The 15,280-nt window shown below is 34.1% G+C and overlaps 1 protein-coding gene across 1 annotated transcript; it reads right to left on the bottom strand.

Annotated features, from left to right (window-relative positions):
• Positions 1-494: 494 nt before the first annotated feature.
• On the bottom strand, positions 495-14,999 carry LOC124353097 (flavin reductase (NADPH)-like). The gene is made up of 4 exons (XM_046802920.1): positions 14,697-14,999; positions 13,477-13,641; positions 4,745-4,834; positions 495-1,020 (listed from the first exon to the last, which is right to left on the bottom strand). Exons 1-4 carry the CDS (start codon positions 14,767-14,769, stop codon positions 800-802), a joined length of 549 nt encoding a protein of 182 aa, XP_046658876.1. The 5' UTR covers positions 14,770-14,999; the 3' UTR covers positions 495-799.
• Positions 15,000-15,280: the final 281 nt, after the last annotated feature.

Below are 15,280 nucleotides of genomic sequence, written 5' to 3'. Positions count from 1 at the left end.
TAAATGCATACCTCTGTTCTTAGTGGGTATCTCAAAGTTATTTGAAATATTGTTCAACTCAAAATAACAAAATCTTTAGACTTTTTATTTCAACCAATTCTGTGTACAATGATAATAATTATTATAAAGCATATAGTAATAAGCAATGTTATTACTGTAACATTGTAAATTCAAATCAAATTATTTTAAAATCTCGACTTTTTAGGAATTTTATTCATAGTACAAGTACACGTTTTACTATAATAAGTGTCTTTTCCTTGAAGGTGCAGCCACCACAATTTCTTTGTACAAAAGGCAAATTTTAAAGGCATGATCTAAAAATGTTTGGTAATGATTGTGAGCACACAGAAACAAACATACACCTCTTTTATGGTTTAACCTCCAATAGAAGCTTTGATTACGCTCAACCAACAACAACATTTGTCCCATCATATGATGGTGGTAAAATCCTTAAAGACTACTACGTCCAGGGGGAATTATAAAAACAACAGTCGTAATCCATCAGCTAATCTAATCCGCATGATTTCGTTTACATAAAATTCCGATACAATGTCATGGTATAACAGCTAATTTAAAATTACAATATATATCTTTTCATGTAAAAATATTTAAATAGTATTTAATATAGATATGTTCTGAATATTTATAACTTTAAGTGTTCTCATCTAGTAGAATAATATTCGATATAGTACACAGCTGAGTTTTGAATGACCGCCATCATCGATAGTTGGCTATCGTCTTGGGTAGCTGCCGATCCCGACTGTCTTCTGGAAGTGTTCCGGCATGGAGAGGGTGTCCACTAGGAACTTGGCCAGATCATGCTTGGACACGCTGGTGTACCGGGTGTTCTCTCTCCGTGTCGAGTGGTGTAACCGGAAGGAGGATCGTCGGTGATGTGGGCGGCGTTGACGGCGACCCAGTGTAGATCACTGGACTCCAGGGCTCGGAACATGCGTCTGTGGTCGGCCGTCACCTCGCGGTACACGGAGGGCACCTTCTCCATCTCGTAGAACAGGAACACTGGAATGCAATGTCAAACTGTTTGATATCAAAACAAAAAAAAAGGACTTGTAGTACACGGAGGGCACCTTCTCCATCTCGTAGAACAGGAACACTGGAATGCAATGTCAAACTGTTTGATATCAAAACACCAAAAGGACGTGTAGTACACGGAGGGCACCTTCTCCATCTCGTAGAACAGGAACACTGGAATGCAATGTCAAACTGTTTGATATCAAAACACCAAAAGGACTTGTAGTACACGGAGGGCACCTTCTCCATCTCGTAGAACAGGAACACTGGAATGAAATGTCAAACTGTTTGATATCAAAACACCAAAAGGACATATAGTACACGGAGGACACCTTCTCCCTCTCGTAGAATAGGAACACTGGAACCAGATGTCACAAAATGTTATTAAACATATCATTTGGTTGTTCCTTCCATTTTTTTCGGATTTTTGTACCGTCCGCTCATTCCCGAAAGTTACCCTTGCCTAAACCCATTTTGTATTCCCGCAGCGCGTTACAAGTTTATGTCCAAACTGCTTACACATATGTACAACTAATGCCGGTCTGACATACGACTATGGTCCCCATTAATTGATTATTAAACTACACCTCAAATCATCTTATCATCATATCTTATTAAACTCCCATTGCTGCCTTGAAAAATTCTGCTGGTAAGTTATAAAGAAATTTAGATGACATGCTTGTGCGAGAAATAAGCATTCGTGCTCAATCAAAACCCGATGCTCTTAAAGTCATAAATGCATCTAGAAGAGATAATCACCATCACAACTGCAATCCTAAACCGGCGTGTTAACCATTCAACGCCGCCCTTCTCAAACCACATGGGCTTACGGAGACCCTCATAAATGAAGATCAAACACTCGTCTGGCACAATCAAGCATCGGATCAATCGCATGCATTAAGCTGCCAGGGTTTCAATAAATCACGCATTTGTTAATCATTGGTGGGCGAGATTGATGGGTGATTGGTTAGTATTTAGCTTTAGCAGTTGTGCATTATCGGTACTATCAGTTTTGGTACATTTATTTGTCGATTGACGATGGCCTAGCCACAGCAAGGTCGAAAAAGAATTCAACTGTGTTAGTAACTTTTGGAAGCGATGTGTACGGAAAACTTAAATGATCGTCGTGCAGAGCCGGCGCTTGCTATTTCGGCACCCTGGGCAAGATACTCTTTGCCGCCCCCCAACACTAACTCCATCAATCCCCTTCATCAGCATGGGTGTAAACGTAACGAATCTTTAACGACCGATGAAGCAGGGTATTTCATGTTTGTGTATTTTATTATATTTGGAAACTTAAAAAATCAATTTAAACTCTTTTGAAATCCAGCAAATTATCTATAATTTCATTTCTGCAGTTACATTTTGTGAAATATAGTATAATTCACATAATTCTATGTTTTGTCCTGTCTTATTCTATTGATTAGGAAGATAGTCCTGAATTTCTTCCTGGGTAATTGTAGAACGAAGGTAAATTTTAATTAAATTTAGTTTGGAATATATGCACTCACCACTAGCAGCTCACAGATACAAAAAAAGTAGCGAAGAAATAAATCGGGCCACAAACGGTAAGAATGTTGCTGGAGCTGTAGTTCAGGACAGCTTGTGGAATGAGTGGTCAATTACTTCTCCTTGCTATCGTTTAAATTTCATTCGAGTTCACATTTTCAATGCTTTTAGCATCTTCATTTGTTACAAATGTTTCCAGCATACTCAATCTTCCAACAGAGGTTTGGTTGCAACATCCAGCCAGAGTATATCGACACCTTCCATACAATACTGACAACGTCGTAAATGTAACTCAGCGGATAGCTAAATACAGTAGGCCTCTCATTTGCAACCAATGTTTACGCAGACATGACACCCAACTTTAAGTACAATTTATTAAAGATTAAAATTGAGTTTCAAAGTAATACAACTCTTTATCATTTTTACTATTTTTACCTCTCCCCGCCCCGGAGCCGCCGCCCTAGGCGGCAGCCTAGTTTGCCTAATGGACGCACTTCTGTAACGCACTTAGTTAAGACAATGGCTACGATAAAGCTGATGCAATTCCGACAAGATAACATTTACGACTTTGTCAAATGGATCAGAAAAGCCATCGAGAGTCAAGTATTGCTCAAGTCCCTTGGTAAAACCTTCCGAAGCCACTGAGTCCCGTTTATGGAGGTCACTGCTGACCTCTGTTATAATAAAACTTGGTCTTCATAAGTTCGCCAACAGGATAAGACCTGATATTGTATTAATCCGGGATAAAGACAATCTTCTTACCTGTCTTCACCACATGCTTCACTTGATTTAGAATTGTCTGAAGATCTCCTTATGATCCACATATAAGAGGAGGTCGTTGGAGGCGAAATCCAAATACTCAACCAACCTTTTATTGGTTAACAAACTCAAGATCTACATCTTGAGGCACGGCTCTCAAAAGCATATGCAGAATAAAGCAATTATTGCATCGACGATAACAGATCACCCTGATTAGCACCAGGCGCCACGATAAATCTGCAATGCCTCCACTTGAAAACTCCTTACTCAGAGGCGTGAATCACACGCGGAGCAATGTGGCATTCCTAACTCTGCCAACACGTTAGTAATCAATTAGTTGGATCAATATTAACACGTGGGAACCAGCCAAGTATTTATTACAAACAATTATACAGTTTCTACGTGCCCTTTACGTTCTATCAGTCTTCTTCCAACTGTAGAGAACGATTTGAATGTTATTTTTCATATTCTGTTGATACTCTTTTACCTTATTGAGCTCTTTCTTCATAAAGAAAATACAATTCATGCCAGAGGGCAAAAGGTACGTATTAAATATTGCGGATAGTTGGTTGTTGAAGTTAAAATATTTTATTATGAAAGTATGTAATGCAATTTTTGGAATATTATTGACACGATCAAAATAATTTCCGAAAGCGTTATCGACCAGATTTACAAAAACAGTAACTGGCGACTCTTCAAAGTATATAAATTTAAGAACCAATTTTATTCTGTATGTTGAAATGTGCCCTGACAAGGTGCTAAGACATTGACGGTTATGAATCGAGAGGCAGAGACAAATACCGAACTGGGAGACACAGAACGGTAGTTTATGAACACCTGCCCTCGCAGGCTGGTGTCCACTTTATCAACAGATTGCCAGATTCCATAAAATATGCTGACACCCAATTCGTCTAAAACGTTTTTTGACGTCAAAGGCATTTTATAAAGTCGACGAATTTTCGGCTGATAATTAGGTGACCGCATTTTTGAAAACTGACACTGGTGTTGGAAGTGGAAACAATCGGCAAACACATGGTTTCAAGAAACGAAAATTGTATGTTTGAATGTGTTATTGTGGTATCAGAGCCAACATGTTTACCTTAAAGAATGACTTTTGCTATATAATGTAAATTATTACCGCCAATAAAAATGTGATTTGGCTTGACAATGTTATCGCACTGACAACTCAATATCTTTGGAACATTAAATTCTTGAAACCTTTCCTTGTCGTAAATTTCCTTTCACACAATCCTCTCATTGGGTATTGTGATAAAAATGTAGTTATATTTTATCATGCATCGTATTTCAGGTTTTAATACAGGTAAACTTGTAAGCGTACATATTACTTTACTGTAAATCAGTTATAACATGTAACATGTAAATCAGTACTTACGATAATGCAGAGCTGCTTATGCAGTTTAGAGTTCCGAATAACCATACTTACATGATAGGCAGACTGACAGTATATTGATGCGCATTGACTCCATTACCGCCATAATATTCTTCAGTCCTTCAGACATAGTAGTGGTAGGACCTGAAATAAAAAAAATGTTTTAATACATTCTCAAATAGTCATTTTAATGCAATGTACTTAATGAAATATCATGCCAAAACGTGTACACGATGGAGTGAAAAGGATCAATCATGGCAAATAAGCCGAGTTAGTATTGCAAGAACACGTGCGTTTATGTCTAATCCCTAGTTTTAATTACAGTTCTCAGTTATCGCTGATAAGATAAGCACGTAATGGAAAGTAAACAATATCTGCGATAAGTTGTTGAAACACTGAGCCATCACGCGCACTTTGTACTATAGCACAGTTGAAAGTATCACAGAGATCCTAGATTATTTGGGTCAAAAAGATAGCAATGGTTGTACTCTGACCAATTGTGCATTGAACACTTTGTGTAGCACAGTTGAAATTATCACAGAGATCCTTGATTGTTTGGAACAAGACAACAATGGTTGAGGTGTGACCAATTGTGCGTTGAATATTTTGTATAGCACAGTGTTGAAAGTATCACAGAGGTATTTGATTGTTTGGAACAAGACAACAATGGTTGAAGTCTGGCCAATCGTGCATTGAATACTTTGTATAGCATAATTAATAGAATCATAGAGTCCTAGATAGTTAGATTGTTAGGAGGCGACTTAATAGAATCATAGCAATGGTTAAAGCCTGACCGACTGTGCATTGAATACTTTGTGTAGCATAATTAAAAGTATCATAGAGATCCTAGGTTACTTGGGTCGACAAGATAGCATTGGTTAAAGCCTCTGACCGACTGTGCATTGAATACTTTGTGTAGCATAATTAAAATTATCATAGAGATCCTAGATTGTTTGGGTCGACTAAGATAGCAATGGTTAAAGTCTGACCGACTGTGAATTGAATACTTTGTGTAGCATAATTAAAAGTATCATAGAGATCCTAGATTGCTTGGGTCGACAAGATAGCAATGGTTGAAGTCCGACTGTGCATTGAATACTTTGTATAGAATAGTGAAAGTATCAAAGAGATCCTAGATTGTTTGGAAGAAGACAGCCATGGTTGAAGTCTGACACCTTGTGCATTGAACACTTTTAGGTACTTTTTTCATACAAAATCAGGCTATTGCAGCCAAATAAGATGAAACAAGATACAAAAATTGATCTTATAAATAATATATCTGCCAAATTCAATGGCCAGCTTCATACGCCATTCTATTTCCCAACAGCGGCTGTTGAAACTGGAAAATCATAACTACGTTATTTGTGAAGTTAGAGAAAAAAATGAAATGTCTTAGAGTGCTTATTAATAGCATGTTGTAAACTTTTTGTAGTCAACAAGTTTTTTTATCTCCAACAATTTTTGAGATATAAATTACATGTAAATCCCATAAGAATTGTTCAAACATAAGGAACTGGTGAAAGAAAAGCAGAAACAAGTTCAAACTTGGTACAAAAATTGATCATATCTCACCCACATCCACTGCCAGCTTGGTACGCTATTTTTATTTGAACATGTGCCCTAAATTCTTAAAACTGATAACATTCATAACACCGTTATTTATGGACCAATAGAAAAAATTAAAAGTGTTTTGGAGTTCTTATAAAATTTCCTATACTTTTTATAAAGAACAATGTTTTGCATCTCGAGTGATTAAGGAGTTAATCACATGTAAATCTCATAAGAAATAAATTATTAGCATTTGAGTTGTAACAGAATCTACCCACTTCTTCCGATAGAGTTAGATGGATTATTTTTAATTATATTGGAAGAGAAACATAACAAATAAAGAAAATACATAGTACAAATATTATTTTTTGAAAGTATCAATAGTATAATTAGCTAAAAGTGAGTAGGAAAATCGAAATAAGTATTATACTTCCTATTGTGTTTACTTTTTAGGTTTAACGTCCACTGTAAAACGGTAGAAGCATTGCTTACATAATTAAATTGAGATATGTGGCTTCTCTGTGGAAAATGTAACTGAAACTCATATCTCTCAAACAGTATTTGAAGATAATCTTAACAATGTGTCTAACGCGTCTAGGTGATTTGTAAATAAGTTAAGAATTTACTATGTTTGTACAGATTATATAATTCTGAACTTTTATTAAACTCTTGGAAACACGTTTTACGCAATAAGCACCGAAGTTTGGTATTTTAATGCTTTCTATTGGATGTTAGATCTCAATATAATCTAAGTAGTGTTTTCGTTTCTGTGCTGACATTAGGTTTCGTAAAATAACCCAATTTAGTAACTGTGCATACTTTCACTTGGAAAAATAGATTTTTCCCATTCGAAGGTGTTTTTCTGATTATCTTTAAGATTGTTTTAGAATGCAAACGTTAGTTGTGAAGCGAGAAAACTTATCAAAATGACAGAACTGTGATATTTTATATCAAATATATATCATTAATTACAGTAAATAAAAAAAAAATGTTTTGAAGTTCATGAGAGTAGATGAAGCACTCTTCAGCGAAGTACGTGGAAAATGTAGAAGAGGGGAGTAGATATGGACTGTTACAGTTACGACTTCCGATGTCTTATCTTACTGGAACGTTGTCTTCTATTGTCTTCTAGCATTTTACCCAGTATTGAAAAACTTCCTCCAGGTAGGTAAATCAGTATTGTTTCAAAAATTGTTTGTTCACACTTCAAAAAGCGTGTTTGTAGAATACTTCGAAGTCCTGAACCTCTGATGGGAGGCAGTTCGAAATGATATTCACAGAAAGAAAAAGTCCTCTAGAATATAAATTATATGTATATGATGCAGCACCAGCTGCCCTAGTGGTGAGAATTCATAATTTGAATTTGGAGGACAAAACCCATCATCATCTCAAATTCGGGTGAGAGGGATAGTTACATGTCCTATTTTTTTAGAGTCATCTACAATTCTAGATTATTAGAGGCACTGTTTGGAAAATGTTGTAAAAATTCTAGAAAAGATAAAAAATTCGCTAGATCAAACACAAATGTTTCTTCTAACGAATGGTCTTTTCCACCTTTCGCCGTCTGTAAGAGTTTATATTTGAAAATTCATAATTCTAAAACCGATTGACAATGTAGTAAATTGTAAATTTCTATTTATCTAAATAGATGATTTGAATTGATTGTACTTTAATGAATTTGATATCATGTATAGCAAATATAACCAACTTAGGAGACGAAATTTTCGTTTTCTTTCTGCCTATTATGTAGGCTGCGAAACCAAACCGGAACTTACTAAAAGAGTATCTTTCTGGAGTCAAGTAGAATAATTACTTTCATTCCAAAAGACTTCCTTATTACTGAAAATACAATAAAGTCCCTCAAAATTAGTAAATATATAATATTATTATAGATTTTAACATATATAAAGTAACTCTAATTTTCAACTAATGACTTTTACGGTATTATAACAATGCATTTGTAATAAAAAGCAAAGCATTCTGATCAATGAATCTAAATTAGAGGCCACTTCACATTCCAAAGACAATGATAGCAATCCCTAGAGCATTTATGGAAGACAATAATAAAAGGTACAACATTATCGATTAAAATAAGCTTTTGTGCAGAACAATTAATGTGTGTAGTTTACTATTTACTAACTAGATAGATACAAAGGAACCCTAAGTCAAACTCTTTCTTACCAATACATGACCTACTATATGGACATACAGGGTGTTCCGCAAATGTTGGGCTGGTTTACAATTTTTTGATTTGACGTCCAGTTTGGACAACGATATGCTCAGTACAGTAGCGTAACTAAAGAGGGGCGATGAGGAGTCATAAATATCCCCATAAGTGCTAAAAATACAAACGCATAGTTAATACAACATTCCCATTTATTTGAAATGTAGGAGTGAAATATTTTAATCACAATTAGGCTTATCTAATTTATTTCAATTTAGATGTATTCAAATTTATTCCACGCTCTTCGATGTGGTGTGTTTTTCAATCAGTTCCCATCCCCCTAAATCTAATTTATAGTTACGCCACTGGGTCAATGTTTTTAAAAACTACCCTCACTAAGAGCCGCCGCCATTTAATATTTGATATAAGTCGAAATTTCTCAAACAAATAAACCACCATTTTGTTCGCCTTCTTTATATTTCAACATTAAAATAGCAGCCTGTAAAAACATCTTTGAAGTAAAATAACTTACACAACAAAACAAACGAAATCTAGCAAAAGTGTTAAAATTGCAACATCTTGTAAAACACTACGAACTGTTATATTATTATTGTTGAGTGATTTATTAGACATAGGTAGCGGCGTAGCCTTTTATTGCTGCGTTTTGACCTGAACTAAATGGTGTTACTGCCGACCGACGTATGAATAATAAATAAATAAATAAATAAATATATATATATATATATATATATATATATATATATATTAAAAAAAACACGTTAATACCTTTGTATTTTTTGTTAAAAGATGTTGTATTTAATGAATTATTTTAGTTGTTTAGGCAGAGGAAGTGACACAACTGTCGTATAGTAACACCATCTTGCCTAGAGTTTTATTTAAATATAATTTATTAATTTTAAGTCCAATGGCGCAATCTATGCAGCTAGTCAGGTCAAAGCAGCATTCAATTAAGGACTTCACACATGTTCTTAACTTACAAGGTCTGAAATAATGAATCTGCAAAGGTTGGTTAGTAATAATTGGTCCCTTGGCTTAAAACGTTTAATTTAATAAGGAAAACCGTACAAAATGTTAGATAGTAACTAAATTGAGGAAAATTGACTTAAAATTATTTGATCCACACTGGGATTAGAACCCGAAACGTACAGATAGACCAATATGTTTGTGAATTGTAGTTCATCTAAAGAAATTTCACAAACGAGGCTGGAATATGAGTAAAAGCTACTGAATATAGTTTGTTACATTTAGAAAAGGGCAAATAGGGAGTGTCCCAAAAATTGATGTCAGAACATGTTAAGGCATATTACAAGGGTGAAAAAGCCTTTTCTGATATGACCGCCAGTTAATATACTTCGATGTAGGAGATGAAAGCTTCTCCAAAATACTACACTGCCCAGAACTTGGTAGTATCTTTTTTAAGTAATGTCGAGACACTCGTCATCCTGACATTTTTGATGCGATAAATTCGATTTTAGTAAAGTAATAACGTTCATTGAAGTCTGAATTAGAAATTCTTCACCTAATCTTAAGAGTGAGCCCGTCAAGACTGTGGAAAATCTTAAATAAAAGGAAAGATGACGGTCTATAACATGTTAATTAGAAAAATAAAACAAATAAAAAAGTATTTGTATACTTTAAAAACACGAGTATTGGAAGTATTTTGACACTACGTAGAAAGCAGACCTTTTAATTAACACGGACTGACCGTGACTACTCCCTCCTTACCTATGGCCTCTATACTGGTGGCCACCCGAAAGGACACCTCGATACTAATTACTATTATTACTATAAATTTAAAATACTAACTAACTAAATGTATTATTAAATTTTCAAGGGTTTTGCAGTTTTTGTTATGGAGCAAAAAATCATTCATTTAATTGATTGATATTGCCTTATTTATATTTTTATTTCATTTGTTCAAAACTATGTGCTTGTTCACACAAAATTATTTATCTGTCTACAATTTAGGAACATTATTTTATTATTACTAAATGTTAATAAAAACACTACTTTTTTCCCAATTGTTTATTTTTTGGACGAGGCGTTTCGAAACCAAAGGTTTCATCTTCAGGCAACTCCACAAATAAATATTTACACATTGTTTGTTACAATTAATATTAAAATAAAATATGGTGTAAAATTGTAAATACAAACATTTTGGAAATATTTTTGTATTTATAAAATAAATTTTATATTTTATAAAAAAAAACACAAAATATAGAAGAGTTGACAAATCTGCTGTAGCCAAGCACTGCATTGAACCAGGACACAGAACATCAATTAAAAATCTAAAATTAATAAAAGAAATAACAAAACCAATGAACTTAAATGTTTGGAAAACACTATACATAAACAGAAATAAAGAAAAACTCATGAACAACGAAGAGGGCTCTATTGAAAATTCCAATCTTCTTTCTTCTCAATTTATTCAAAAATTAAACTCTAATCAAATCTAATTTTTCATACTGGCTGAAATATTTCCAAAATTTTTGTATTTAAAATTTTACACCATATGTTATTTTAATATTAATTGTAACAAACAATGTGTAAATATTTATTTGTGGAGTTGCCTGAAGATGAAACCTTTGGTTTCGAAACGCCTCGTCCAAAAAAATAAACAATTGGGAAAAAAGTAGTATTTTTATTAACATTTAGTAATATTTAACGAATTTTCAAATTGCTCCAAGAGTCTACAATTATTTTTATTGTATGGTAGTTATTAAATCAACAATGGAAAACAATGAACAACGAGAGCGATATGTGTCTAAATCAAAGCCAGTAGAATAATTACTTTCTTGTACAACCAATATTAGGTAGAATTAACGAATTTGAAATTGGCGCCAAATGGTGCTCGCCGGAAACTATGTTCTTCAGTTTCCGGTGAGGTCGGGAGTGAATCAAAATTTGAAGATGCGTGATAGTGAAATGTTGGCATGGATGTTTAATCACTCTAGATTTATATCCACGATATAGTACGACACATCACGTGTAACGTAACAGGGTTCGCTGGAGTTATATGCAAAATTTCAAATATATAGCTAATTTAATTCTCGAGATGTCATGGGGACAGATAGTCAGGCAGACAATCATACAGAAAAGACATTTTTACACCTTCCCAGAAGATAAAAGAGAATTGAGTCAGCGTCTTGAGTGGTAGGCTTCAATGACGCTCAGCCAAATTCCACGAAATGCACTAATATATAACTCAAGTTGTTTATGTAGAAACGAAGGTTACACAAAAATTAACGTCTATAGAAACAATCTTCCTCTATGGATTATACAATTGTGCCACATGATACACTCACATATTTGTTCATTAAATTGGGTTTCATTGCAGTATATAAATAATACAAGTGTACACACTTTTAATCTTTGCTCCTTGCTTCACACCAGGTCAGCAAAATACGATGTTGTTTTTTTGTATTATAGGCTTATGTACATATTGTTATTTATTAGATATTAAAATCTCATATAATTGATTATACTCAGTTTCTGTACAAATTTCTTATCCTACTATTTTCTCGTTGTCATCATGATTACCCATAAGATCACTGTAAAAGTATTCACTAACGCTCAGCCAAACCCAATGGAGTGACATCATAAAACTCGGTCTTGCTTTGATTGAAACTAACCTTCTAGTTAAAATATAAAATATTTAGGTCAGTTCATTTTCGTAATATCGTGCGGACAGACAGACAGACACAAATAGATAGAAATGAAATTTTTCAGCCCCTTGATTGATAAGCTTAATTAACGCTCAGGTAATACATACACTAGTGAGAAATAATTGATAAGGTGCCACAATTGAGATTACGGTAAGAGCATTCCTCTTAAAACGTATCAAAATATTTACTTAGGAAAACCAGCTTGAATATTATAACTCTTAAGATCCTATTTTTATAGATCTTGAACATAGTGATATGTATAATCCCAACTTAATTACTACCGGTAACTTTTTTGATAGAGTTACAAATACATCTATTGTAGTAACCATATAGTAGTTAAATATGCCTACAAATTTATTTAACAGGTACTTATTTATGTGCAGTAAATAATACACTTAGGTCTAATAATTATTAAAATAATAAATAAATGCATACTGGATAAATTAAAATTGATTTTAAATGAACATCATAAAGAAGTGGATAGTAGAAAGACGATGCCTTATTGTGAAGTAAACAGTATTTTTTCCGGGCAATTGCCATCGTTCAGTGATACTAAAAGTCAGTAACACCACGTTTCGAGATCTGCAATCTGATCTCTTCTTCAAGAAAATAACTAACTTAACACATAATTACAAACTAGGTCAAACTAAAGAAATCATACCAGAGCGTTTTCTGTTTAAGTTAACCTAGTTTATAATTATGTGTTAGGTTAGTTATTTACCTGAAGAAGAGATCAGATTGCAGATCTCGAAACGTAGTGTTACTGAGTTTTTGTGTCACTGAACGATGGTAAATATCCGGAAAAAATCCTGTTTCCTTCACAATCCTTCCATCGTCAAAAAGAAACTTCAAACAAAGGATATCTTATTGTAATGTATTATTTGGTAGATTCAATATATATTTTAAAACAGCAATAATAACCAATAATTATTTGTTTTATAAACAAAATATTACATGAGAAAACTATTATTTTAATAATTACTAAACAATTTTGCTCTAAAATTTCTTCATTGATTAAGAAATTAAGTCATGATTATCGACACTGGTGTTAAAATAAATATGACTTTAAAGTTCTGTAAATTTCTCTGTTATTGATTACGTATATACTGGTTTCACGGGTTTTCATGTTATGACACGTTTTTAATGTTAATCTCGCAATTAATATATGAATTCACCTAATTTCATATATGAAAATAAATCACTGAAAAATTTTCGAAATTTGGGTGAAGTTTGGATAGCACATTAAAAATGCAAATATGTCTTGTACTTCATCTTGAATTTTTATACGGTTCCAGCTTTCTGAATGTTCTACAAATCAGTCAACATTCACACTTCCACATTCAGTTTCGTATGTCATAGGAAAGAGTGTCGAGAGATGTAGAACTCACCTAGGTCGTTCCGAGTTCCCAACACCACGATAGCGGCATCTTGTCCTTGTAACGTGGTCTTAACATCTTCAATGTTCAGTACGTCTCCTTTCACAACTGCTATCCTTCCTGCGTACTCTGGTGGCAGTTTGGACGGGTCTCTCACCAACGCCCGGACTTTCAGACCTCAGGACAACACAAGAGAGATAGTTATGGCAAAGACAGAAATCTGTGTTACGAATCTTCTAATCCCTGTGGGCTTCATACTCAAACACATGTAACAAAATTGTTACGAATATTTCCCACCCTGAATAATTTCAAAACAAACACTCTACGTTTCAGGTATATGATCCTACATGAGCTGAAGGTACATGAATATCCTTCCAAATACATAAGATTACAAACAAGGTAACTAAGAAACACAAGAAATTGGATTAAAAGTCTGAAAAGTAATTTTTCCTTTTTTGTAACATTTTTGTGTTTCATTTCAATACTTAACGATGACCAATTTAAAGCAATCTTGCCAATGGCTTATCAAGTTAAGATGTAACCCAACATAACTTGTAGCAAACTTGGTGCTGCACGATTTTTAAATTCGTAATTTAGGTTATGTTGCTAAATCATGTTTATATAGAAAAGTGTAAGGAACAATAATACAATTTCTGCCCGTTCCAATATGTTGTTTCTGGACGACTAGGAATAACTTACTTAGAAGGAAACAACGATTTCATTTAATTTAATAACTTTTTTTAGGTTTGGTTAGGATGTCGTAATAGAGTCTGATGCTGTTACAAAACAAAAATTTCTGAATTGGATGAAACACTGAATAATTCGTAAAAGCAAACACAATGGTAAAATAATTTTAATATAGATGGAATTATCTTGGCTAGAAAAAGGTAAGTATGTAACGTTTCTAAGTATGAAATGTTAGGGATGGTTAGTTTCAACTGTATAATTTTATCTATTGTAGTAGATACAATTTTAATTGTTGAAAAACACAAAAAAACTCATTTGTTATTAGATATTTAAAAAACTATTTCGTTTCAGTTCGATAAATTGCTATTTGAAAGCACTAAATTGCAATAATCAACGTTGCAAAAAGAAAAAAGTGACATCCACTCCTGAATCAACATGTTTGAAATATACTGCAACTAATGAAACAGTAAAAGTGCAACAATAATGGATCATTAATTATTTATAATGTACTATTAAAGATAACGCTTTTTATTTTAATAACCTACCTTTGTCGAGAGCGCATTTGACGACGCATAAGCCAGTCGTCCCTGTTGCACCGAAAACCGCGATGTGTTTCATTACTCCCGCCAAGCAAGACTCGACACGGCCATAATACAAGCACAATCAAGAGTACAACATCACTCAGGCTGTGGCAGTGTTCTGTTACCGTATTGATACAGATAAGACGTCAGCGGTACTCAAGCGGTGTCGAGAGCCATTATCTCTTATCGCGACTGGTCACTGTAGCCTGTGCTGATAACGATAACGATAACGACGGCGCGGCGGCGGTCGATGTTAACTGACGCGACAAACGCACCTGTTAACACTGCGGTGTGGCGCGGTGCGGCGGCGGCGTGTGCCAAAACAGCTGCTAACCTCTTTGTTTACGTCTTCCTCTTTTCTTCAACTCGTGGCGCCAACTACTCTACGTCGTACTGTAATTTATGTGTTTACTAAAGTCGACACAAGTTCTGAGTCGAACTGATTCATCTTCAACACTTTGAGGATTTCGATTTGAGTTTTGACTGAAGTAATCGGGAATTCCAATAATATCTGCGTCATTATAAATATTACAAGGACGTGCTTCATC

The sequence above is a fragment of the Homalodisca vitripennis genome, chromosome 1, assembly GCF_021130785.1.
Source record: "Homalodisca vitripennis isolate AUS2020 chromosome 1, UT_GWSS_2.1, whole genome shotgun sequence".
Taxonomy (NCBI): Eukaryota; Metazoa; Arthropoda; class Insecta; order Hemiptera; family Cicadellidae; genus Homalodisca; species Homalodisca vitripennis.
Note: the sequence above shows the minus strand (reverse complement) of the source record. Positions and strands in the feature narration are given on the sequence as shown.

Bases quoted from the DNA above. Each gene is read 5' to 3' on its own strand.
- LOC124353097 (XM_046802920.1), bottom strand. From the start codon at position 14,769: ATGAAACACATCGCGGTTTTCGGTGCAACAGGGACGACTGGCTTATGC. The intron at 13,642-14,696 runs GTAGGTTATTAA...TGTTGTCCTGAG, and splicing joins CAAATGCGCTCTCGACAAAG to GTCTGAAAGTCCGGGCGTTG. The intron at 4,835-13,476 runs GTGAGTTCTACA...TTTTTATTTCAG, and splicing joins GGGAACTCGGAACGACCTAG to GTCCTACCACTACTATGTCT.